This window comes from Rhododendron vialii, chromosome 3a (assembly GCF_030253575.1).
Source record: "Rhododendron vialii isolate Sample 1 chromosome 3a, ASM3025357v1".
Classification (NCBI taxonomy): Eukaryota; Viridiplantae; Streptophyta; class Magnoliopsida; order Ericales; family Ericaceae; genus Rhododendron; species Rhododendron vialii.
This window is the reverse complement of record NC_080559.1, coordinates 1,319,797-1,347,184: the sequence shown is the minus strand read 5'-3', so window position 1 is coordinate 1,347,184 and position 27,388 is coordinate 1,319,797. Positions and strand designations below refer to the sequence as shown.

The window sequence follows — 27,388 nt, the reverse complement described above, 5'->3', positions numbered from 1 at the left end:
AGCAACGTCAGTACTTGGCACTTTGAACAAAAACATAACTATGAAACCTAACCCCTACTTCGAGAAAGAAAATGGAATTGCTGCTATTTCAGATTCAAGATTTGCTATAGGGATTAACGGATGGTACCCGGAAAAGATGGCAATGATTGGATCAAAAGAGTCGAGCGAGAGGTCAACGACCTTAGGGTTCCGGCATTCAAGTTCTGGTCCATTTCAACCCTATAAGCGCCCAGCGTTCCAGCATTCAAGTTCCAGCGCGTTTGAAGCTTATAAGCCGGTGAAGCACGAGGATTCGTTTGATGTGAAGAAAGTAATTGCTCTAAGGCCAAGTTTCCAAGCTCTGGTGATGGATGAAGTACCATCTTTCCAATTTGAGTCCACTAGGAGTACTCGTGAAGAAGAGGGAAAAGGAGAAAGCAGCGGGTTTCGACATGCGAATTCAAGTTGTTTTAAGCCATATGCTTGAAGAAGCAGCCGGGCTTGTATGGGGCGTTACTCAAACAGGATTGCAAGGTCTCAAATTGTTCCGAAATGGCTAGAAAAAGAGAGAGACATGAAACTCTTCCAAAACAAATTGAAAAGACTTTTATTGAACGCAAGATTTCCTTTTTGAGTCGTAACATCATCACAATCAAAATCCTAATGTACAAGAAAGCTAGCTTACTGCTATAAGACAACATTTCAGGATATCCAGAAAACCATCCTTTCATTTCGACTCCTATTTACTTTAATTTGTTATCTTCAAATACAAAAAACAAACGTTACTATTATGCACGTACAACTTCCAGTATCATTCATGATAACCACACTTCACGGAGGAGATCATACCTCGTATTTCCACCATTTTTATCAGTTTGGTCCTTGTGTTTCCTGTTTCCATTTGACAAAACAGATGGAGATGTTGGTGACTCATCAAGGACCGATGTTAGAGGAGATTCCAACTCCTCCAATTCTTCATCGCTGGTATATCCCTTCCTCTGTATAGCAGACAGATTCCTAGCCAACTGCGGTTTCCCTCCGGCCTCGGCTAGTACCTCCGCCACATTAGCAGGGGAGGGAGGGGTATAGACAACAGGGGAAGCATTATAAGGGAAGCTGCTTTCTCCGGATATTCTGCGCTCTATGATACACTGCATAACAGAAACTAGGAGTCAGTATAGAGGTAACGAAGAGCTGAAATTGGATAACAAGCTCAATAAGCCGAAAAATCTGTTGGACAACAAACCAAACACAAACTCAACAGTACGAAGGATGAAAATCACTCCCAACATGAAAGCACAACACTGATAAATGTCATTTGATAAGGATTCTTAGCCCACAGCTCATACTAGATTTCCTAAAAAACTCTGGTTTGAAGAGGAGATGCTACAATGGCTGCTAGAATAGCCAACATCATACATGTAGGGTTTACACCAAATTTACAAAATTCACAAATTCAAGGGCCTTAGTACAATACTAATCAGGCTTCATAAAACCAAAGAAACTCATGTTATAACAAGAAAAAAAAAATGTATGCAGTGTAGACCATTTGACCCCAATGAAGTTTTATTTCTGGTGGGCACGATATGAGACCATGTAAAGTAATATGCGAAGCTGTCGAGGACTTCCACCAATTTTATGGAAATCAGTTCTAGAAAAATATACTCATCTCAGAGGTACACCAATCATACCTCAGCATTTACTTCCTCTAAAACAGCACCTGGGACAGGATCAGGGCAGAACTCATCTGGAGTAAAGTTGCAGAGTATTCGTTTAACTAGTGGAAGACTAATGGATGGGCAAACCTACACAGCACAACAAAACATAAGTGTTAAACACCTAATGAGGGAAGGCTAATCAATCTCTTTAACACCAATGCAGTAATCTTATAAGGAGAACCTCTGTCTTGACCGAACGGTCCATAAGCAAATCTTTTGGAAGCATCAAAAGATCACTCAGCTGATTGAGAAGCTGGAAATGTTTGGGTCCCTGCATGGCATCATTCTCATTTGCGTGCTGATCTTCACGTGGAGAATCAACAGCATCCATGCCATATATTTCAGTAAGCCATCTGGACCAATTGCCAACCTGCAAAGTGAGAGTATTTCCACGGTTAAGAACAGTCATATTTACCAAGACACATGTTTGGTCTGAAGTAGATTCCTTAACCATTTCGCTACATGTGCGCAAGTACCACTATTTCAGAAACCAGCATTAGAAAGAGATCATTTTCCACATTTAATGCAATATTTCAGAATTTAAATTCTACAAAATAGATTTGGAGGAAGACATTGCAGAAATGAGAACTTCAGCATTTACAACATTCAGAAAGACCTGACGTGCAAGGATAAAATTGATTAGGTTGAGATTACCCTGAAGAAAATATTTGAAATAAGTGATCAAATAATGCAAAAAGAAGCCAGCTTGCAACAGTACAGAGTTGATGGTACCAAAGTGTGACTATTGGAACTTGGATGTAACTTGTTGTCTTGTTTCAGAAAGATTGCCAATAAAAAACTTTTAGTCACCGACTAACACAAATTTTCCTCCATGAAATACTATCTTCTGTGAAAGGCTCGGTTGTTCATTTTGGAGTCTATCAGACGTTTAATGTTTTAGCTACGAACTGAAAATTTTAGTTGCTGATAAAAGCAATCAGAACCCTATATACATACTCTCACATTCCAAGAAGAAATTTATTCAACCTAACTACTTCCTGCTCTCCATTTGCTGTTACTATAAACATAAGTGCGTCCATAATAGATGGGGGGAAATCAACAAGTATTGTCATTTCTCCCAATTATTATAGGAAACTTCAGGAATGGTAAGCCTAGGTTTTTCTTCCCCTCCTACATTCACAATCCACCTGGGAGGGGAAGGTCAAAGGATAGGATTATCTGGGGATACACATATTCTCCCGACGGCACAAGCCATGTGAAATTGAAGTTTAGATCAATTTGTATTTTGGGTAGAAGTAAATAGAGTATGGTACATACAGAATTTTTGAGTTGTGCACCAGATCCAAAGCTCAAATCCCCAGCTGGAATTGGCAAAACCTTGGAATCGACTATAGGATCTGATATTGGATCAGTTGGAATCTCCTCGGCTGACTCACGCAGAATAGCGTTGAACATGGCCACATCTAGTCTGGAAACACACTGTTCCATTACCTAAACAAAGATGCAACATCTAATTAGCAACAGAATTACAAAATGCTGAAATAGGTCAGACACTGCTAGATAAAGAAAATGAGATATGGAAATAATGCAAAATAATAGTGCATCATCCTTTAACTTATTTATCCAGCCAGCAAAAAGATTTCGGAAAAAACAAAAAAAAATTAAGCTACATATTGAGATTTGAGGGTGAACATTTTAGAGAAATTACATACCATTCTTGCCAACACAGGTAAGCAACCACATTCATTCCCTCCTGCCCGGACTGGACAAAGTCTCTTGAAAGCATCTTCGAAAGCATTTTTCCAAAGGTTAATTGAAAAGTTCCCCTGATTCTGGTCACCCAAGGCAGGTCCCAATAATCTACCAATGGTTTTAGTCTTAGTTGAATCCTCAACTGGAGATTGCATATTAGGAGTTAAGGTCTGCAACCACAATAAGTTAGCTTTAGAGAGGAGAGCACATCAAAGCAACTTCAATAATTAAAGCAACTAATTGGTTGACTAGAAGACTAGTTCAAATGCAGACACATTGCATTTCTCTTAAAAAATCAGGGACCTAAGTCGATTCTACTAGGCCTAGATGAAATGTAGAGAGGTCACTTAAAAACTGTCGTATTTTGCTATACAATATATGATAACCAAAGCTCTAACAAAGAAGACTGTCGTGTTTTACCTGCCACCATATTGACTCGACTATTCTAGAGAAAATCCAGGACTCGACTTTCTCTAGTGCTGCAATGAATGTTCGTGTTTCTTTCCAATCATCCACAAGTTGAATTAAATCATGCTTATTTGTCTGTCTCCTGCCGAAATTCCCCTTCCATTTAATTGACGAAAACCCTTCACTTTTCTTTCCTCCCCCATTTAACTCAAAAATCTTTGAAATGGAACTCGAGCTACATGAACTTCCAAATGCTTCAGAGATAATTTCCCTCAGTACCACAGTGTTCGACAGCCAGAAAGTCAACCTTAATTAACAAAAGAAACAAAAAAGAATCAGTCTGAAGTAAATAAAAAAAGTCCTGAAATCCGCTGATGCAAAAACACGGAAATCTTCATACCTTGGGACATCATTGATACATGACTTGGCAACCAAAACAAGTCCTGAAACTGTGTTTCTAGCCACCGTGGCTCGCTTGTCTAGCGACCAATATTTGCAAGCATGAATATACAGTCTAGAAAGGCGTCGAGCCGGCGTGTGCAATTTGTGTGCGGAATTACCATGCTCAGGTACAACAGAATAGAGCGAAATCTCGAGAGCAGCCACTTCTCTGAGCTCCTCTTCAAGTTTTTCAATTCTTGATTCCATTTCTTCAATCTTTTGGTCTAAAGCTGCTTGATCTTCATGCGCACCATTTTCCTCCTCGTTAACTGTTTCATCATCACTTCTGATACTCTGGGCACCAATTGAGACCTCATCCAAAACATCCACTTCCTTTCCATCAAGTGGCTTCTCATCAACACCTTCAGAGGATTCTGATGAAGGTTTCGGAGCAACTTCCATACTTCCCGAGTTTTTATCCGACATTTTTCCCAAAGTTCCATTACCAGGCCCTTTATTGGAATCTATGTCTTTCTTTGGAGTGTTATTTGATGCTGTCATCTGCAGCTTATCTGTTCTCCGATCAGATTTCACTCTGGAAAGGCCTTCAGCGGAATCTTTTCTCGCAAGCTTTACAGGAACGGTTGAAAGTCTTTCAACTTTCTCATCCTCAGCTGTTTGTGAATCCCCTTGGGATGATACAGTATCTGATTCTTTCTCCAAATCACTAGGAGTCTCATTTAATACAGTTATCTTCTCCTTGTCAATCATTTCATTGGATTTGGAATCTTGAGATGCGCCTTCAAAACTGTTCACATCATCGACATAATGTATATCCATGTTTTCATAAACTTCAGTGGAGTCTGTCGCCGTGTTTGGCTCCCTTACAAATGTTTTGGAATCTGGTTTAGCATATGAAGCTTTAGATTTTTCTTTTCCAGTCAAAGTTTTGACAGCATTTTGTTGCGGCACTTTGCGATCTCTTCTCTCGGATCTTCCGGAACGTTTTGTTTGAAGACTACTTGGATTTTTCTTGTTGTCAATCTCCCTCATCCTAGATATATATCAACCTTTTCAACTGTGATGAAAGAAGCAGCTGTAATGATGGAGAAAATAAACAATTAGGAACCCTTGAAAAGCTCATGAAGGGCAATAACAAATAAATGCACATGAGAGACTCTATCATGAAGGTTAACACACAAGCAATCAAACTACTATCTATGAAGCACGGATAATTCTAGAGGGCAGTTGTGTCCGTATCATATCCCTATCCGATACCGATACTTGCCACATACTCCTAGAGACGTATCCCAAAAGTATCCCCAAAATAAAATTAGTAATATTTTGAATTGTCGAAGTATCAGATACTTTTTGGATACTCTACGTCACGTATCCAAACTTTTATGAAACCAAACTTGCGGCACTTCTTACGTAGTGTTAATGTAAAATTGTTAGGAATAGAGAAAAGTACAGAATTTTGATAACTTACTTACTCTTTACAATATCCTTATCGCGTCATATGTGTGGTTAACAACTTTTACATTTTAATAATTGAGTAAGTAACCAAATAAACTAGAAAACAGCATAAAAAAAAAAAAACGTTTTACCACCGTTCTCTGTGATTATGTGTAATATAATGCTACACAATTATTAAAATACATTCTAATCTAACGTATCCTAGCCATATCTATATCCTACTCTTTTAAGATTTTCTCATATCGCGGTGTCCGTATCGTATCGAATCTGTACCCCATATCTATATCCATGCTTCACAGACTACTATTAATCTTTGATGGAAGCACAACAAACAACTTTAGGATTGAGTTTCCTAGAGTATAAGCCTTGTAAAGGCAGGGAAGACAGCTCAGAACCATTAAACTATAAGTTTGGTTGAAATTCAAAGGGAAATGATACGAGATTAAGAATAAATGTCAAATATCTAGATTTTGATAGAATCCTTTACCAATAGCAACTCATACATTTATATAAAATCAGCTGAAGCATCACAAACAGAACATAGACATAATACATATATTCATAGAGTTCTCAGCGTATCTCACATTACTAATAAAAGAGAGGCCGACTTTCCGCACATAAATTGAAAATTACACCTAAACACTAACAAGCATGTGGGCAAGCATGTACGGTATATCCATGAGCTGGATCAACAATGACAAGAATATTCCGATTATACCTTTAGAAAACCCTGAATTTTTTTATGACTCTGGTGCTAATCCAAAAAAAAAAAACACATATTCTACCCGCTGAAAATCCCATAAACGCCATCATAATCGTTGACCAAAAGACAAGGTAGAGTCAGGGCGGAAACATAAACAATATCAGAATTGATTTGGAACGTGATTTGAACTTGCCGTTCCTAGGAAGAAAGATAGGTTGTCTTAGCAATTGCAGATATCAATCAAATGCATTCAAACATGAACATTTTGCCCAGGACTATCAAAAATCCGCAGAATGGGAGTCGATAAATGATTGATTGGGCTCCGATAAATTCGTGGAGGACCAGAATTCTTGTCATTGTGGGTGATAAGCACAATGGATATATAGACAATCTCAAGATTAATAACAACACAAACAAATTAGAACAGAGAAACTATCCATCTTTGCCATTAATCTAAATTTGGGATTTTCCAGTGCAGCACTTCGTGTCTAATGAAGAGTTTTTCGCTCCAACGGAGTGAAATTGAGAAAAGGAGTTAGAATGGTCAAAAGCAATCAAATCAATTTCTTTAAATTCGGACCTTATACAAGACTACTTCTATCAAAGCAAAAAAAAAAATTAAAAAATCACATTATACACAGAAAGGGAGCATAAAATCGTTTTGGCACCTCCAATTCCACCAATGGGCATGATGCATATGACGGAAAATGATTATTACTACTAACACATCTCACCCAATTACAGAGGAAGCCGAAATGTGTTTGTGTTTGTGTGTGTGTGTGTGTGTGTGAGAGAGAGAGAGAGAGAGAGAGAGAGAGACCATTCTGAAGCAATAACTGAAAGCCTGAAAATAAAGTGCTGAGAGAGGGAGAGTGGGGGAGTGGGAGGTTGAGAAAGAGAAATGGAGAGAGAGAGAGAGAGTCAAAATTCAGAACGTGACGAAGCAGAGAAAGGGATTGACAAGATCTACGCATTAAATCTCTTCAGATCACAAGAAATCAAATACTATAGCCAAAACAGTACGCTTTCCGCGTGGTCATTTCCTCAGACACAGAAAGAAAAAAAAACTGCCAAGAGACAGTGAAAAAAGGAGAAACAGAGAAAATGGGGCCAAAAACAGAAATTGCATTTGGATTATTGGAAAGATGTAACCTGGTTAAAAAAAAAAAAAAACACCAAAACAGAAACACAATCGAAAAAAATTGACCTTACCAAAAAATGCCTTTGCCCCCGAACTTCGGATTTCGTGAGATCGAAGAAGAAGAAGAAGGAAAGCCTGGAGTACACTCTGCCCCACCACAACCGAGTTCGAGAGAGAGGGAGTTGTCAGCTTTGCGCTTCCCTTCGATCTTACTACTACTGCATTTCTCGAAATCAGTAATCAGAACATAAACAAAATCAGTTACTTTTTTCTCTCTACGCAATGGGATTAGTCACTTTCTCTCTCTATATAAGCAACCTCTGTAAACTAATCTCTCTCTCTCTCTCTCTCTTTCTCTCTCTCTGATTAGCAGTTGGAAGGTTGTGAATGCGGGAAAAAGTTTTTTTTAAAATGATTATAATAACCGCTTGGAATTATTCTCGTATACAGCGCAGCTACAGCCTACATATGGAAAAATTCGATTTTTTTAAGGATTTCTCGAAAATCACCCAATGGGATGGGCTCACCGTTCACGACTTCACGTTCACCACAAAAGTACTCAAAAAACACACTCATAGGTTACATCTTCTGATTCGATACACGATTTTAGTGTTTCTAACATTTTTAATTCGGCACCGACACTGTATTGTTAAGTTCTCTCTATGATTGGAATCGCAATTTTTTTTAGCAGCTATTCGAATCACACTATTATAAACAAAACTTTAGAAACAATCGGGTCCGGAACAAATTGATACATATGACCGTCAAACATCAGATGATTCCAAATATAATTGTGTTCAAAATATAACTGAAAAATTGTGTTACTAAACTTTTTTTTTAAATAAACTAATTTGAACTAGAAAACTTGATACAACTTCTACTTAGATATATGAATACAATACTAAATTAAGTATGATATACTCCAGTATGAATAATATACAATTTTGTCTCGAATTATGTTTGAAAATTGTGTTAGTAAATTATTTTAAAAATAAACTAGTTTGAACTAGAAAATTTGATACAATTTCTACTTAGATATATGAATAATATGCAAATTAAGTACGATATACTCCGGTATGTTTTGCACATATTTTAATGCACTTTTTCAATTGATCTTAACAACAATTCGATGGGTTTTCTTTAACATTATAGGCGATTGGAATGATCGATATGAAAATCCAAGGTGACGTAGATCTAAAGTAAGACAACGCGAATCCTATAATAGTGTAAGAATCACACGGGATTGGATCCCGTCAATTTAGCTTTGGACTAATTTGGTCCATTTAGTGCATCTGAACCGTTCAAAAGTGTTTTAGACGGCTTTGATGCAATAAATGAACCAAACTAATCCGAGGCAAATTGAGGGGATCCAGTCCCCGCTCGAGTGGTGCATAAGGTCGCTGGAGCACCTGTCTTCTGGAGCACTTAATAATTTTCTAAGAGAGAGCGTGATTAACCGGGGAGGAGTTGTCGGTGACTCGGTGGGGAGGAAACGTGACCGGGTGTTGCCGGTTACTTTACGCGTCATTAATGGGTTGCTGTTAGGAGTATTTGCCTAATCAACCGCCGTGCCATCGTTGCTTACGTAATTTTAACACTAAACAAGTAGGCGTAAAAAACTGCTACTCCTTTAAAAACCGTTGGTTTGGTGGTGCCATGCTCGACTGTGATTTTGACCACGCACCTTCCCCTTGACCACCAAATTCGAAAACCCTCTGGTACAGGGTGCACTATAATGTGTGTAAGGCATATCACAGCCATTTGTAAGTATTTTCAATAGTCCGAATTCAAATCAAACTTTTTCGAACCGTTAAAAACACTCACGGACTACTGAGATTTGTCCTGCAGGGATCCGCCCTACAAGATTCATGTGCCCCCACCCAAACTACTATTCCCATTTCCCACTCCAAAAAAATACGACTTTGAAGAAAGAGATGCTAGATACAAAGAAATTTTACCCGAAAATGACCTGAAATACACTATTTATGACCGGTCATTAATGACTTTCTTTGCACATAGCATTTCTTTTTTGAAGAATGATTGGAAAATTTTATATTAGTGCGAAAAGTTTGAAAACAGATTATACTACCAAAGTGTCTAATTAAAAAAATAGAAAGATTTGAGGAAAAAAGAGAGGCTAAAGTTGTATAATAGAGGGAATCATAATTTTAGATGCAGAAAACCCCAATAGCGGGCAACTGTTTAAAGAGGGTGTTTGAAATTATTGATTTCTTACTCTTTTATATGCAAATGTTACCTTTGAAGTTTGAAGTTGAGAAGTTTGAGTCTCTTTGTATCATTTCAGGAAGAAAAAAAAAAAGATTGAATTTTGAGTTCGTAAGAAACGAAATGAGAAAATGAAAAATAAGAACATAAGATGAGACCATTTATTCGATTTATTGAAGGTAGGTAAATCAAGATAACAAATCATTATTACTAGTAGAATGCATTTTGGTGACAGCCCCCATTTATTTGATTTAAACAAAAATTAAAAAAAGTAAAAAATATCGAAAAACACCCAACAAAAAAGTTTAGGGGAAATCTGGCCGAATTAAGCATATATATAGGACAAGTGTTTTAACTTTTCCATTCAAGTTTTTTGTTTTTAACAAGTAAAAAGTAGTATCATTTTTTTCCCCCTACATCACGTGGAAGTGGAAGAGGTTGGTAGAGTTGAGTATTGGAGATGGGGAATAAATTCTATTCCTAAAACTCCACTTTTTCACTGCCGTTCATTATGGGCCCCATCGAGCGTCTATTATTTGTAATTTGAATCGTTTATATTATAAGACCCGTAGTATAGTGTTGTCATGCAAAAAATCAACTTCATTGAAAGTCGATAGACATGTCAAAATTTAAATTTTGGTTTATAAAATGGACGATCTAATTTCTGTCAATAATAATAAAGATATATTATTCATTTTACAAAGCAAAATTCAATTTTTGATACTTCTATCAATATCCGATCAAATTTATTTTTTGCATGGATACACTATTATGTTGGGTCTACAAAATGAACTGTTCAGACCAACATTAAACACAAGGCAGGACCGAAAAAACGATGGTGAAAAAGTGAGATTTTCCACCGCAAGTAGAAAGACATATTCTATTTACGAGTAGTTGCGTAATTACTACTGTACTAGTAATTATCCAGGCAATACAACTCAGGCAAACTTCTATTGGAATAAATCTCCTTCAAACGCAAAAGTTGGTAATAAAATTCCTTTTTCATCATTATTAATATCGTTCTCGTTATTTTTTTTTGTCATACGGTACACATCAGCGGAAAAAGTTAGTAAGTTAGCAGATTAGTCCACATGAAGTCCAGAGACTATCTATAGCCCTGAACCCCAAACACAACACCTGCGGGACTTGAACTTACACATCCACTGGGGAAGCAATGCCTCACAACAACTGCACTGCAATGGGTTTGGCGTTCTCGTTATCCAATTGACCTGAATTATTTACTTGGTCTCCTAACAAATCAATTCACACAAAATAAGTTGTTCTGATTATCAAATGGGAACCCACAATGTATCATATTGAATGTGGGTAAAGTTATTCTCACCTGGTAAGGATGAACAAAATTGCTCTCCGATCATTTTTATGCTCTAAACATAATATTAGTTGGTGGACAATCTTGATGGTGGGGCAGGTCAAAGTTAATGCGTGGTTTGTATGGTGTCAAGCACCACCGACAGGAGGATGGAATCATGTACAGGCCTCTTCTAATGCGAAGGTATGTTATATTTCTATTTCGCTAAGTTTCTTAATTTTTAAGTATTTATTTTTTGATTTACGAAACACATCATTCTCTTACAATATATCACCTGTAACTCAAAAAATAAGTACTTATTTTAAATTTGAAAGATAAAATATGGCCATGGTTTTTAATTTTTTGCTCCAACTAAGTTTTTTTTTTTGTTTGGGGTTGCATACAATTGAAAGTTATGCTTGACAACAATTTATTTTATTCAATTAACGAAACAATTTAAAATAGACAAACAATCTAGGACGGGAAATTTTTTTTTTTCCCTATCGTTTCTCACCATATACATGCTTCAATTGAAAATCAGTAATAATAGTTCGACGAATTATATTCCTTCGAGATCATCTCTTTATTTCAAAAGAATCCTTCATCTTTATTTTTAATGCGCACAAAAACAACCCGAAATTGATCGAATGGAAAGCATGGCGCAAGTAAGGGACGTAGCCCTCTCAATCTTTTAGGTTTGACTCAAATAACTGGCGAAAATTCTTGGGACCAAATGAAACTCAGGCGCCCTTTGGGCGTTTTTGCCGATCAAAATAAATAAATAAATAAAACTCAGGCCGATCCTTAATTATTTAAAATTTTCTGATAAGTTGATGTGCAAATAAAAAGGCCCAGAAACCCGGTTGTTAAACGTGCAAATGCACAACGAAAACAAAATGTAAGCTATAAAAATAAATATCACATGAAATTGCACGATAATGACAAGGCTAGAATATACTAGTATTATATATGTACCCTTCCTCTTCACCTTTCAGCCTTTCCTCTGTTTTTTAATCAGAGGCCTTCATTATTACCAAAGCAATTTAAATCATTCACTAACCAGAAGTAACAACATTGGAGTAAGACTTTAGGGAATTTAAGCACCTTTATTAGTCTTCAATTGCTACTCCATGAATGATTACTAAAGAAAAGCAGTTATTCGGCTTGTCCAGCTTTGTACACACGACTCAACCATCGACAATGAGTTGATCGAAGTACTTTACACCTTCAAAAAAGTGAAAATCTGGACACAACCACCCCTGATTTGGATGGTGGCTAAGGGGGTGTTTCCGGCAGTGAAAAATTTGTAAATTTTTATTTGTGGTTGAAAAGTTGTTAAATGTTTTCGGTAGAATAAATTATTGAGAAATGTCAAGTTATTTCCGGTAGTGAATAAGTCGATTAGTTTGTGAGTAGAGTTACTGTAACAAAATGAATTTTTGTTAACAAATTTTTTGTTAGTGGAAACGAAATAGTAAAATGTTGAAACTTTTTTTGTTAGTAGAAGCAAGATGGTAAAATGCGTTAAGTTTTTAGCGTTTTTTGTTAGTGAAAACACCCCCTAACTATGTCATTTTTCTCATTGTTTTTGCTTTTCAAACGTTAGAGTGTCCGAACCAGTTTACGAGCACACATGTATCGACTATTCTCTTTTCTGGTTCATTCAGAAGCAAACCATCCACGCCGGCTAACTATGTCCGTTAATAAGTGCAGTACTCTTATTTAAGATTGAATATAATCAGGGACATAATCAGAATTGAAACTCCAAAGAGAGCCACACACACTTAAGGAAGAATTTTTTTAGGACGATCTTAAAATGGTAGGTTATATTCTCCGAGTTTTTATGAAACGTATTTTTAATTTTCAAAAAATTAAAGAATAAACCTCTTAAAATGATTTGATTTCATTTTGTTGTCAACAATTACGTGATATTACACTGATTTTTTAAATCATTTCATAATCATTAACTTAGTTAAAGCATCTGTGGCACCAGTTTTACGATAACTCACAGTTATCCGAGTCAGTTTACGCTCATCCCAATTAATATTGGGGCTCAATTCCACATTCCAATTGTAATATTAAGGGATAGATATTCCAAAATCATTTAAAGCACATGGATAGACATTCCCCCAGCTAAGCATATTTTAGATTTTTACTAGTAGGAGTAATACGTAACCACGATAATGATTCTGGTGCACAATGATTTGTGGGCATAAATACACATATGTTCTATCGGATCCAGAACTTTCAAAGGGAATATCTCTCTCTCTCTCTCTCTCTCTCTCTCTCTCTCTCTCTCTCTCTCTCTCTCTCTCTCTCTCCAAAACGTGGTTATATATCTTTAAAATTGGCCATAATCTTGTTCATTGACATCCATTTTTTTGTAATAAAGAGTGGTCTTCGAGCCAGCTTGCGCGCACGACAGGATGATCTCTTCAACCCCTCACCAGCCTTTGCCAACCCAACGGGTTTTTACGCATGGAGTGGCCCCCCTCTTTCTCTCTCTCTCTCTCTCCCTCTCTCTCTCCAAAACATGGTTATATATCCTTAAAATTGGCCATAATCTTGTTCATTGACATCCATTTTTTTGTAATAAAGAGTTGTCTTCGAGCCAGCTTGCGCGCACGACAGGACTGATCTCTTCAACCCCTCACCAGGCTTTGCCAACCCAACGGGTTTTTACGCATGGAGTGGCCCCGAGAACTTTTCTCAGCGCAAGAGAGTCGAACCTGAGATCTCGGAATGGTAAGCCCCTTAGTCCTGACTGATCAACCAACTGCACTACCCCTTGAGATTCTATTGACATCCATTTTGAAAAAGAACAATAGTGTATTGTCAAAGAAAATGCTAGTAAAAATGAATGCTAGGGTCATTTCGTTACTTCAAAATTTGATGAACAAAAATCTTAACCCAGCGATCATCAATTTTATTTCACAGAAGTCTAGGATGGGCAGGTGTTCAATTTTTTAAAAAGACGTCGGACCGGCGAACATATATATAATTTTAAAATTTCTAAAAAAAAAAAAAAAAACATTAGTTGAAGTGTAAGATACATCCAAAGCGTAACTACAACTACAATGGTCACCCGAACTTATTCGCAAATCAGTCCGTCGCTTTCTCTCTCTCTCACACGCACAAATCACCCAAATAGTATGAGTGGGGACAATAATTCTAAACACAGGTGGAAAGGGAAACATATCCATAAGTTGCCAGCTAAGAAAGCATACATATGGACGAAAATACCATTACATTGACCCGACAATTTTTTAAAACACAATCTAATCACGTCCCAAAAAAGAAAGAGAATCTGAATAATATCCGTTACTTTCACATTGACGAATTAAAAAAAATAAAAAATTGATATGCACCTGAATTTTTTATTAAGTAGTTAAAAGTGCAGTATGAAATTATGAATATGTACTTTTTTTTTACTATTTTTGAAATGCAATCTTAAAAGGAAAATGTAATTCTAGAGGGACTGTCGAATCCAAAGTTCGCAAAAACATCAGGTGAAATGAATCGTTGGGGCTACTGTAAGTTTATCAAGATTATTTAACACCTCACCACAAATGCTCATTTCCCCTTCAGCTCCTTCGAATGCAGAAGCCCAACCCTCTCCAACCCACCCTTTTAGCCCACATGCAAATAGCACCTCTGAAACCAAAGCCAAAAACTCCCATCTTCTCCTTACCAACAACACAAACCCTCCACAATCTGCCACTTCACTAGCTCTGACAACCCCTGAACCAATCCCCAAACAATCCTCCATCACCGAGGTTTTTAGATGTGCAGCTCCAGATTTTAATGGAGATGATGCTCCTATGGTCTTTGATTCTCAGTCTATAAGCCCTGGGGAGGCTACCACCAACCTCTCCTTAAGCACTGCCATTCAGCAGCAGTCACCTATTTCTACAAAGAGGTCTTCTTCCTCTTCAGAATCAGGCTCTTCAGAATCAGTCACTCGGAAGCCGATATATCCTATCCCTTTGACAACGGATAGTCTTCTCAAGTGGATCTTTTGCTTTGGGAGTTGCTTTCCTTGTTTATGCTTGTTGTACTCTGATTTTTAACTTGTACTCTCTTAGTTTGGTTGGCTTTGGCTCGTCGGGGCTGTAATATTAACACTCATGTATTGACATTTATCTATCTATGGAGTTCTTTTTTCTTATGCCAAACTGGGTTTAATCCTTCTTTCAAAAAGGAGTGGGGAAATGAAGATAAGTAGTAGGGTTACAATAGCACAGAACCTCAAATCTCGATCACCAACTTCGGCGTGGTCCCTTGTAGAAAGGTAACGTCAGAATCAGTCGATGCGAAAAGAGGCCATATGGCAAACATCAGCATTGAGGTTTCATCATCACTTGTAATGACAAATGGAAGGCTATATCCTAATTGACATTCATGGATTTCGTGAGGGAAAGTATAAAACATCGAGAAAGAGAAGAAGAAACAATAGAACACAAAGACAAAACCAGATATGCAAACCTTACCAAGGATAACGTAAACTCACATTCTGCCTATAGCATAGATAGCCCATCGCAACCTAGCAATCACTCAATTCTCAAAGCAATTTCCGTACTAAACATAGAGTTGAATACAGCTGGGGCCCTTCTTTCTGTCTAAAGCTGCGCTAGTTCTATCGCTGCTAAGCTACACTAAGATCAAAATTAGATATGGAGATTTCATCCATTTCCTCCGCAAAATATCAAGCACTAATCGGCTCTAACCCTAAATACCGTACTCTGATAAGCAAAAGCTAAACTCACCATGGTTTCTATCCAGAGGCTACTGATGTCATATCTAGCAGCTAAGGTAACATACAGGAGGAGTGAATGCAAAATGATAAGGAGTACTTGTATGAAAACTATGACACAATTATTGTTGTATTTGCACAAGGGAAATGGCTACAGTCAGGAAGGGCATTTCTGATAAGTGGAATTGAAAACTGAGAGCCTATGTCACAGTGGCAGGAATATAAACCCACACGACTGAAAAATTCAATCATCTGGTCATTCTCATCAAATGAAGCCTTACAACACGAATAAGTACCAACTTAAGTGGCCATATAAAAATTCATTTAGCGGTAGTGTCATGACTCAAGAACCCAACTTTGAACATTTGGTACTTCAACGTATGCTACATGGGGGAAACTAGAAAGATCTTTGTTTAAGGCAGGATATTGCAGTTAGCAACACCAATTTGTGTTGTCTAGCTAATAATAGCAAAGCATCCACGATGGCAATGCTCCGGAAATCCAAATTTAAATTCGAGAATACATGCCAAAAAAATATGGGAGCTTTTACAAGTGATAACTTCAGCAAACACATGTTTTTGACGAAAAATAATATGATGCACAATTTAAATTCGAGAATACATGCCAAAAAAATTACGGGAGCTTTTACAAGCGATAACTTCAGCAAACACATGTTTTTGACAAAAAATAATAGGATGCACGATATCATTCAAAGCTAAAAGCCAAACACCTACTAGACTGTGTTTGCTTTGAGCCTCTAGAATCAATCTTTCTTTCTATGCACGGTCGCCATTAAGTCTCTCTCTCTCTCCACCCCCCCCCCCCCCCCCCCCAAAAAAAAAAAAAAGCTACCTCAAAACTCAAACCAAACAAAGTGTAATGAACCAAAAGAAGAGATGAGCCCGGAAATAAAGCTTAAAAGGACAGCTGGTTTCCTGCTGCTAACATAAGAAGCTTGAATATACTTAAAAATCACAACGAAAACAGGTAGAATAGGAACTCCTTCGGATGAGTGGGGTAGACCATGGAATTTTGCTTCTAGATATGAGCTCTGAGGAATTTGATGGAAATGGATTTTAATTTTTCCTTCATTTAGTACCACAAGGTTACAGAGGATGCTTATGCATCTTCAATGCTATTTCCTTGACCAACTCGACTAATTATTTAGAGCATATTAAAATACACAAAATATTGCTATGCAAGTGTTATTTACAAGTGCACTACCTTAGCATATGGAGTTTAGGAATTTAATTTTTATCAATTTTTAATAATTCACCTTTTCAGATCATGCTAAAGGGACTTACAATCTAAGCCCAAAATGCAATCAAATTTGGCATTGATTAACATCAATTAAACTACTTTCAGTATGGTTCCACCTCTGAAATCTGTCTTTTGAACTCTTCCTATTAGCCCAACATAGTTTTGTCCAATGTGGTGGAAAGGTTTTAGAGGCTGGCAATTGAAAGAAGCAATACTTGCCTAGGGTCGGGATCCACGTTGCCAGGGGAAGAGGGGTAGATGACTCTGATAGAGTGGTGAACATCCTGACTTACTTTATCTTGGTCCACAACACCATCCCCATTTTTGTGAACAAGAAGTTGGAGAAGCTACAAAGTACAAAGTGTAAATGGACTTCTTATAGGGCTGAGAGAAGAGTTCAACTATCGTGTTGACTGGGATACCATATGAAGCCACATTAGGGCAGGATCTTGAGTGAAAAGGCTAACAATCTTCCATAAGGTAATTTGCAAATGTTTGTGTCGATTCATACACCAAACTACAACCTAAAAAATCCTTTTTCAGGTCTAAACTATAGCTCATACAGAAAAAAACCTGGAAAATTACAAAACTAGACCACCCATATAAAAGTCAATGAAACATGAATAGGATCAAGTAGCTGCGGTCAACCTCTGAAAAGAATGAATGATAGTATCATGCGAATAGGTTAGATACACCAAGCAATCAATTCAAAACTATGGATTGAATTGATGGAAGCAAGAATTGAAGTTAAGCAATGCGATTAACAATGCATATTGTAAGACTCAGTTCGGTACACCATAAACCAAACATCTGTTACATTTACTTAACGTTTCTCCAACAAATGTAATATCTCGAAGTCATCAAAAATGATGTATCCAAAAAAAGTAGTGATTTGAGTATTGTGGGCTCTTTCAGATAATTGTAAGGGTTGTCATTGTCGTGCATTTGATGAAGATTGAAGAATGAAAAAATACAAACGGTTTTACTTTTTCTAGTCTTTCTCATAAGTCATAACCTTTACTTTTTGAATGGTCTTTTTAGACACTAGTAGAGTTTTGTACACATAACTATTCACAGTATAGGGTATCCAATCACTATAGTCTTGGTACAAAAAATAGATGTTATTACTCAAACTTATGAAGTCGTGAATCTTGTACAGGATGAGGGTTTCTCTTAAAGAGACAAGTGTCTTACCCATTCCACATGTGCTTGTCATTCAAAGCAAGTTGTTTTGTTGAATTGTTCATAATAATGTGTCTCTAATATGCTAAAAATTATTATTTTTATGTATATTTGGCAACCGTAACGATTCAAAGGTAATTTTGACGCCCGATGCAATTCTTGATTTGACTAGTATAAATGTGTCTTGCGTTTGTTTCGCCCTTCTTAGCAGTTACAACAAGGCTAAACCGAAAACTTGTAACATTACCAACGATCTCCATGGTGCATTATTGCTCCTCATCTGAAGTCGAAGAAAACTAGTCGTTGAATCCACTTAATTTTAACAGGCTAACAGCTAATCAAAACATGAAATTCAAGAATTATTTCTAAACATCTGCTATCAATAATCTCATAGAAATTTGCAACAAGAAAAAATATGATTTATAAGCTCCACAATGAAATCTCCATCGTAATCATTGAGGCACCAAGTAAGAGGATAGATCCATAGCATCTCTACTTAATCTACTGATAGACTAAGAGAATTTAAGTTGCACAAAATCATATAATTAAGACAATAGTCTCCAGGAAGATTATCACGGCGAAAATCAAAATTAACAGCTAAAATCGCTGTAACTTAGCCTTTTCAGACAGTAATAAAAGGTAAATCTGAGTTCAAGAGTTGATACCTTATTTCAACTACAACCAGTCAACCACCACAAACCCCATATCAACACATCATTGCCAAAAAAAAGCCCTAATTCGACATAGACCGGCCAAAGGAGGGACAAACTAAAACCCGTACCGATACGATCGGGGCGACTATTCGGCATCATCAACGGCGGAGGCAGCCAACTGCTGGGCCTGTTCGAGGCGCTCGAGGGCTTTGTGGTGGGCCCAGGTCTCTATAGTGAGATCGGGCTTGGCGTTGAGCCCGACGCCGAGGATGACGATGGTGAGAAAGCTGGTCAGGTAGCAAGGGAGCTCCCAGTCCTCCCACTGCCTCGGTTGCCCGGGCGGCGGCGGGACGCGGTTGAAGAGGTAGCCGTTGGGCCGGTCCTGGTGGCCCGGGGAGGTCCAGCGGCTCGGGCCGTGGTCGTGGCCGCCGCGGGTGCGGATGGAGGGGGTCAGGCGGGCGCGGAGCATACCGGCGGCTGTCGCGAAGGGTTTCGGCGACGGCATTTGGTTTGGTTGGAGACCTGCGCTGCTACTGGCGAGTGGAGAGAGAGGGGATCGAGTGGTGTGATGCGTTTGTGTCTATATGTTTGTTCGGATCTGAGTTAGTTCATTTTAGAAGGTTGGCAAACGGTGTCGTTTACTCCTTGTTGCGGGAAGGAGGAAAACGAAAAGCGTTAACCGCAAACACGGTTCTATTTGAGTCATGAGCGCAAACTTTTGTGTTTCTATCTGCAATTTTTTGCTCATAGCCGCGAACATTTGTGCTTCTGACCGCAATGTTTTGCTTTTTCTTTCACACTTGCATAGAAACGTGACTACGCATTACACTTTCCTGTTTTCCCACCCAACCCGCTTTACCCCTCGCGCTTCCACCGTTTCAACTTTTACAAGAGAGCGAGAACCACTTCGAAACTAGTTGCTCATCCCCCTCCCCTAGTGGTGATAAGGGCTGAGTCTCAAGGAACGAAACTTTGAGGGCTTGAGATATGAATAGCCTTATGAACGAAACTTTGAGGGCTTGAGATATGAATAGCCTTATGAGTATGGACCTTTATGCTAACTTTAACACATACACTAATTTCAATGTTTGAAAAAAAAATTAATTTTAAAATACAGAGTATTTCGCACTAACTCTAACACCCTATCCAAACAGTATAGATTTCACATGAGAGAGTTCAGTCAGAGGGCAGTTTAAAAAGCGCGGCAGATGACATGACTCTGCTCCACCGTTGCAACCTCACTTCTTCATCTTCACCATCTCCTCCATCCCTCTCAATCCCATCTCTAATCTCCTTGTGCGAAACCCTCCGCAACCTTGAACAAGTCCACACCCAAATCATCCGCAGAGGCTCCGAACAAGACCACTTCCTCATCACCCTCTTCCTCTCCGCCCTCACTTCTCTCTCTCCTCCTCCCTCTACCACCTCCTACGCCTCCACCGTCTTCGACCGCGTTTCCTGCCCCAGCATTTACCTCTACAACACCCTCATTAAATTCCACTCCCGCCACTCCCCTCTCCCACTCTCTCTCTCCGCTTTTCTTAACATGAGACTCAACGGTGTCGACGCCGTGCCCGATAAATACACTTTTCCTCCACTGGTTAAAGCCTGTTCTAAAGCACTGGCGTTGAAGGAAGGGATTGGGATTCATGGATTGGTTGTGAAGTACGGTTGTGACTTCGACGTTTACGTTGGGTCGAGTCTGGTTGATTTATACGGGAAGTGTAAGGAGATTGAGTGCGCGCGCAAGGTGTTTGATGGAATGTTTGACAGGAACGAGGTTTCTTGGACTTCTATGGTTGTTGGGTATGTTAAAGTGGGACATGTTGGGGAGGCCAAGAAGGTTTTCGACGAAATGCCCAAGAAGAATGCGTTTTCTTGGAACGCAATGATTAGTGGGTTTGTGAGGTTGGGTGATTTGAAGAATGCAAGGAAGTTGTTTGATGAGATGCCGGATAAGAATGTGGTTTCTTTCACGGCATTGATCGATGGGTATGCTAAGGCGGGTGATATGGCTTCAGCTAGGGATTTGTTCGAGCAGTGTCGGGATAGGGACGTTGTTTCTTGGTCAGCTTTGATATCGGGGTATGCCCAAAATGGGCAGCCTACCAACGCTGTTAAACTTTTTCTTGAAATGCAGTTGAGGAATGTTAAGCCGGATGAGTTCATAGTAGTAAACTTGATGTCTGCCTGTTCTCAGATTGGTAATTTGGAACTGGCTAAATGGGTTGATTCTTATGTGAACAAACAAAGCTCACTTGACCTGCGGCGAGCTCACGTTGTTTCTGCTCTTGTAGACATGAATGCCAAGTGTGGGAATTTGGGCAGAGCGACAATGTTGTTTGAGGAGATGCCTGAACGGAACTTGATTTCTTTTTGTTCTATGATGCATGGCTTGTCTATTCATGGATGCGGCGCTCAGGCAGTTTCCCTCTTCGATAGGATGATAAAAGAAGGCCATACTCCTGATGATGTGGCTTTCACAGTCGTTCTTACTGCTTGTAGTCGTGTAGGACTGGTTGAAGAGGGCTGTCAATTGTTTGATTCCATGATAAATGAGTACTCTTTGGTTCCTTCCACTGATCATTATGCTTGTATGGTGGATCTTCTCGGCCGGTCGGGAAAGTTAATACCAGCTTATGAGTTACTGAATTCAATGCCTGTGGAACCTCATGCTGGTACTTGGGGTGCACTACTTTGGGCTTGTAAACTGCATGGTGATATCGAACTAGGGAAGAAGATAGCTTCACGGCTTTTTGAGCTTGAGCCTCTGAATGCTGCTAATTATGTGTTGTTGTCCGACATCTATGCAGCAACCGATCGGTGGTTGGATGTTTCTGTTGTTAGGAATAAAATGGACGACAGAGGGATAAGGAAGATACCTGGTCGCAGTTGGATATAGTTCGTAGAGCGGAATGTCATGGAATCCTTTTTAACCGATGTCATGCAATCCTTTCTTAACAACGGTCATGGTTCGAAAGTCGTATGTTGTGGTTCCTATAAAGATTGAGATTAATTTGAGAGGGTTCTTATTATTCTTCATGTTGCTTGTTGTTCAGGCAAAAAATGATGGAAGATCTGACAGAAGAGATTGCTAAGTGCCACAACAAAATGCCTGCCAAAACTCTGACCCCAACAGAGAAGTCTAGAGCATCATATGCTAAACCAGATTCCGACGTATCTGTAACTGAGTCCAACACCAACCACAGACTTCTCTGAAGTTTATGAAAAAATGGGTATGCATTATGTGGATGATGTGAACAATTTTGAAGGGGCATCTAAAGACTTGAAATCCCATGAAATGATTCGCAGACAGCCGAAGATGAGAAAGTGGGAAGACCTTTTTTAGTTCCTGTAAAGCTCATAAAAAAGAATTCTGCTGAAGGCCTGTTCTGTTCTTGTGGAAAGTTATATCTGATTGGAGATATAAGTTGCCGACGAAGGCATCTAATTACATTCCAAAGAAAGGCATAATTCCCAATGAAGTGCCTGGGAAAGCAACTACCGAAAAGATGTCCAATAAAAACTAAAAAAAGTGTGAAAGTTGCTCAAAATCCTTCATCAAAATCCTCTGAAGGTGTTGATGAGAAGCCACCTGATGCAAGGGAAGTGAATCCTCTGTCAATCCATGCTTGTAAATATTGGTCGCTAGACAAGCTGGCCACGGTTCCAAGAAACGCCGTGTCAGGACTTGTTTTGGTTGCCAAGTCAATGTATCAATGACGTCCCAAGGTATACAAATTGTCATGTTTTTTGCATCAGAGAATTTTAGGACTTGGTGGTTGTTAATTAAGGCCAACTCTCTGGTTGTTGAATGCTGTGGTACTGTGGGAAATGATCTCTCAGCATTCGGAAATTCTTTTTCTAGCTGCTACGGCCTATTTCAGATTGCCAGAAAGGAACAATAAAATTTTCAAGGGCCTTCTAAGATCCCCTAACTGTCGTTTGCCAGATCAGATCTGAAGTGAGAATTTAAGCTACCCAAAGTAGGAATGTCAGGCCGACATATCTGTCTTCCTTAACTTGAAAAAAATGGCACATCTCCCATTGTAGTTTTTCTGAATAGGTTGATTTATGTTTCTTGCTACTGTTTATTGAAGCCATGTACAGGCTTTTGCTTTGTTGTAGATGAGGTGTTTCCTCTTGACAGTTGTTTTTATGATAAAGCTATCAGTTACCAAAAACAAAATGGGGTATATTTTTCTAGCTTACCTGTGATAAAAACAGTTGAAGTCCTCAGAAAACTCCCACCTGGATGAACATTTTATAGTTACAGTGATTAACTTATGGGGCAATGGCCAAGTTCCTTCTTCCACAAACCATTAAAAAATATACTCCTATAAGGTTTGCATCTCTGCAACCAAAACTTCAAGTTTCCAGACTTTTTGAATCAAGACAAATATCAAAACATAATGCTGGATGCAAACCTCGCATAAGATTGGAATGTTTAATTGTTCAGCCAATAGGGGCAGTGATTTTCGATTTGTGGTGCACTCTCCCCCCAAGGCTTTGTCCCTTGAAACAAAAAAAAAAAGGCGGCTGAACATTATCCGCATCAGTAAATGGTTACAAACTTACAATTATGAACTTTCCCAATGTGTGCCAGGCAGATCAACTCGCACACTGTGCCTATGACCCTGCAGATCAACTCTATTTCCTATTCAAAGACGTCCCTTTGTTTATGGTTAGTGTATTCCTCTTCATCCAATAAAAAAAAATCAATCAAGAGGACTAATTTGAGAAATGTGAATAACCCGTCCTCCTCTTTGAAACAAGGGGTGCGCTTCCTGTTGTGTCGGACTGGTGACTAACTGACCGCAACTGGTCTTAACTCTCCCCACCCAGCATCTTCAGACTTGGTTTAACATCTTCAGTCCGACAAATGGTCATCTCAAGGTTCCAGTTTCATGCTTCCAAAACGCACATTGCAGATCACTGCTAGCTTTTGTTTGCAAACATCGGTACACTTGGCCAAAGCTGGACGGGACTGGAGGCAACCTACACTGGATGGGTGCCTCCCCCCATTCTATTTAGCAGTCGCTTGGGAATAACCCACTAAGAACCATTGGCCCAGAAGAATGTTGCTCACTTCCGTGGATTTTTCTCCCACTCATCTAAACAAACCCAAGTTGCTTCCATCTTCACTTATGTTACGTGGAACACCATCAAAAGTAAATTCATGTTTCAAAGATTTGCTTGTCTTTTCATCTCATCCACACGCTTACCTCCATAATCAATGCACAAAATTCCTATGATATTCCCAAAATTGTAGCAATGCCTCTAAAGAATGTTTGAAGTTCACCAGTAGTCTCCGCAAGAGCAGATTCCTCCAATAATATGATGGAATCGATTTTTATCCCTCAGAGACACTTCTCTTCCATAAACCTTTGATACAAACTTGGCGAAATTATGACAATCAACACAAATCCGTAGGTTTTTCATAACCTGAACTGGCTTTCCTGGAGGAGTGTTAATAAGCCCAAACGCCAAAGCCAGCTTTTCACTGTGGCCTAGGAGTATCTTCTCCTTCTGTTCCTCATCCACATCGTGTAACACGCAACTTAAATCAGGTGTATAACCAGCTTGCTTGATCTTTACTAGTAATTCCTTCACCTTTGCAAACACCTCTTCTTTTCTTGGATGGGTTCGATCACTAGCATGAAAAGTATGAAGAGTTTGGTTGAGCTCAATCCAGCTTCTCCCAGGCTCCTTTATAACAGCTTTCTCATTCATCAACTCCCTTACATTTCTCACATCTTCCCATCTTCCCATAGAAGCATAAAGATTTGAAAGTAAAACATAATTTCCGGAATTTTCAGGTTCCATTTCTATGAGCCTCTCAGCCACTAATTCCCCAATGTCAACATTCAAGTGAACCCGACAAGCACCTAAAAGTGAACCCCACATGGCAGCCGTTGGTTCAAAAGGCATTTGCTTGATAAATTCAAAAGCCTCTTCTACTTTGCCAGAACGCCCTAGAATATCTACAACACAACTATAATGCTCGATTTCTGGCTCGACCCTATCTTTCCCACTCACCATCTCATCAAAGAATTCAAGTCCTATGTCTTCCATACCTCCATGGCTGCAACCGGATAAAACAGCCAAAAATGTTACAGTGTCAGGTTTCACCTTATTTTGTTCTCTCAAAAGTTTAAAAAGCTCAACTACCTCCCTTCCCTTCCCATGTTTACTATAACCCACAAGCATTGCATTCCAAGACATGACAGTTCTTTCAGACATGTTATCAAATATCCTTCTTGAGTAAGTGAGGTTTCCACATTTTGAGTACATATCAATAAGAGAATTTTGGAGAACCACATAGAATGGAAGCTCAGAGCGGAGGACATGATTGTGGATTTGCTTGCCCTGATCTACGGCAGCAAGCCCAGATAATGCAGTCAGAACACTTGCATAAGTAACATAGTTGCAAGTCATTCCTTCCCTTTGTAACCTGCGAAACAGTTCCAGGGCCTCTTCGTCAAGACCCATTTGTGCATAACCAGATATTATAGCAGTACAAGAAACAACATCCCTCTCTGGCAAGCCTTCAAAAACTCCTCGGGCCTCATGGATTTTACCAGATTTGGCATACATGTCAAGAAGTGAGCTCCCAACATAGATGTGTGATTCAAGCATACTCTTAACTATGAGAGAATGAATTTGCATGCCATATTCAACTCGAAGAGCACCCTTACACGAAGTTAGGACACTCGCAAAAGTGAACGCATTTGGCTCTGAACCTACAAGAGTTAAATGACAAACAGTTTAGAACAGGGTTTCAACGTTTAATACAGATAAGTGACCACCGGTGTCTTAACTTATGACAAACGTAACTTAGCCATCTAAAAACTACACCTGCTGGCTTTAGGCATAGAATATGAACTTAGGGCCTGTTTGACTGGCCGAATTAAAAATGGAATTCGACTACAAATCCCCTGGATCTGCATTTCAAGCCTTTGAATGGAGCAATTAGACAACCAACCGCACAAAACAAGGGACATACAAAAACTTGGGAAAAATGCTTGGGATCACTGATCCCTCATAGTAGCCCGCCAAATCAAACATGGCCTTAGAGTATTCAAATTTGCAAAGCTCATGGAAATGGAAATTTTCCACTTTTCATGGCCTAAAGAGTTGTAAAAGGTTTACTTCTACATTACAACATAGAACGGATTCCTTCCAGTAGAGTCGACATTCTTAAGTACATTTGATGCAACACTGAAACCATTAATTAAACAATTCTGTTACGTTATACTAGTTGCTAAACAATGATGTGTTCTGAGGAATATATCTCTTCCTAGTAACTAATTTCCCCTCTAAACACTTCACTAAATGGAGAATTTTATCTTCAACGAAGCTAGTCGTCTACACGAGCAGAAATGAAATGTGATACTTATTTAGATAAAACAATTTTGCAAGCATCCATGGGCAAAGGGACCTCTAATTATCAAACTTGCATCGGAAAAGCGGGTTGCTTTTCCCATGATCAAATATTTACACTGTCTGACTCCACATACCTAAGCAGAAAATAAGCCCTAAAAATTTCAAACCAAGTACCTGATCTTAACATCTGTCGAAAAAGATTCAAAGCTTCGGAGGCATACCCCCTCTGAGAATAAGCCGAGATAATCACAGTCCAAGAAACCACATTCCTGTCGGGCATTTCATCAAACACTTTCCTTGCATCGCCCAAACACTCGCATTTTGTATAGAACACAACCAACCTTGTTCTGAGGTAAACAGGTGGGTGGTAATGGGTTTTGATCATGTGGGAATGGACTCTCTGACCTTCGAATGGCCCTTCGGTTTACGCACTCATTGAGGATTGTATCGTAGCCTTCGAACTTAATTTCAAGACCTTGAATGGCCATTTCTAATAGGGCGTCTTCTAGTTGGCCGTTGGAGAGTAGAGCTTTTAAATCTGTTGGGTTTGGAGGGAAGGAAGAGAGGGTTGGTTGGCGGGTAAAACTAACGGTTGTTGAAGAAAATTTACGTTTGGCTTGAGAGAAACGAAACATCAGTTTCCGGAGCATTTTCAAGGCCACGGAGCTATGGTATGCCTCCTATGAGTCCTATCTCACCATGGTACCTACTTTTTTTATCCAAACCATAGATTGCCGAGATCAACGGTCCGAATGTGCACAGCACGGTGCCGTGCCATGCCGCACAACACCTCCTCCGTTCCATCCCACGGAGAAAGGTTCATTCCCAGTCACAAATGGAACCGTTAATTTTGTTTAGCTCGTGGAGTTTGTCATCCATAACGAAAAAGGGATTGATTAGCCACCGAGAAACAATTTTTTTCTTAAAAGGAAATTAACGGATTAGAGTTTAAGTAAAATGAGTTTTGTTCATGAATGTGCTGGTATCCGATCAATCACGTTTTTGGCATGAAAGATGAACTCGAAAAGCGACAAAAGGAACTACTTCGATGCACACTCAAATCGAAAGAGGCTGTTACTATGACAAGTTGAAGCTACTCT

The 27,388-nt window shown here is 39.0% G+C and overlaps 3 protein-coding genes and 1 pseudogene across 7 annotated transcripts; 1 reads left to right on the top strand and 3 right to left on the bottom strand.

Annotated features, from left to right (window-relative positions):
* Positions 1–562: 562 nt before the first annotated feature.
* On the bottom strand, positions 563–7,903 carry LOC131320804 (uncharacterized). 5 transcript variants are annotated; one of them, XM_058351667.1, is made up of 8 exons: positions 7,591–7,903; positions 4,219–5,295; positions 3,831–4,125; positions 3,371–3,580; positions 2,976–3,149; positions 1,879–2,067; positions 1,671–1,784; positions 563–1,130 (listed from the first exon to the last, which is right to left on the bottom strand). In XM_058351667.1, the coding sequence occupies exons 2-8, from the start codon at positions 5,250–5,252 to the stop codon at positions 795–797; spliced, it is 2,352 nt and encodes a 783-aa protein (XP_058207650.1). In that variant the 5' UTR covers positions 5,253–5,295; positions 7,591–7,903; the 3' UTR covers positions 563–794. The 5 variants fall into 5 exon arrangements, with proteins under 5 accessions (XP_058207650.1, XP_058207653.1, XP_058207652.1 ...); XM_058351670.1 differs by having other exon boundaries at positions 7,586–7,882; XM_058351669.1 differs by lacking the exon at positions 7,591–7,903 and adding an exon at positions 7,047–7,545.
* A 10,867-nt stretch (positions 7,904–18,770) lies between these two features.
* On the bottom strand, positions 18,771–19,480 carry LOC131320803 (uncharacterized). The gene has a single exon (XM_058351665.1). The coding sequence runs from the start codon at positions 19,405–19,407 to the stop codon at positions 19,048–19,050; it is 360 nt and encodes a 119-aa protein (XP_058207648.1). The 5' UTR covers positions 19,408–19,480; the 3' UTR covers positions 18,771–19,047.
* A 560-nt stretch (positions 19,481–20,040) lies between these two features.
* LOC131320799 (putative pentatricopeptide repeat-containing protein At5g37570) lies at positions 20,041–23,091 on the top strand. Its single transcript, XM_058351659.1, has 2 exons — positions 20,041–21,874; positions 21,962–23,091. Exon 1 carries the CDS (start codon positions 20,116–20,118, stop codon positions 21,802–21,804), a length of 1,689 nt encoding a protein of 562 aa, XP_058207642.1. The 5' UTR covers positions 20,041–20,115; the 3' UTR covers positions 21,805–21,874; positions 21,962–23,091.
* Positions 22,731–27,314, bottom strand: LOC131320798 (putative pentatricopeptide repeat-containing protein At3g13770, mitochondrial; annotated as a pseudogene).
* Positions 27,315–27,388: the final 74 nt, after the last annotated feature.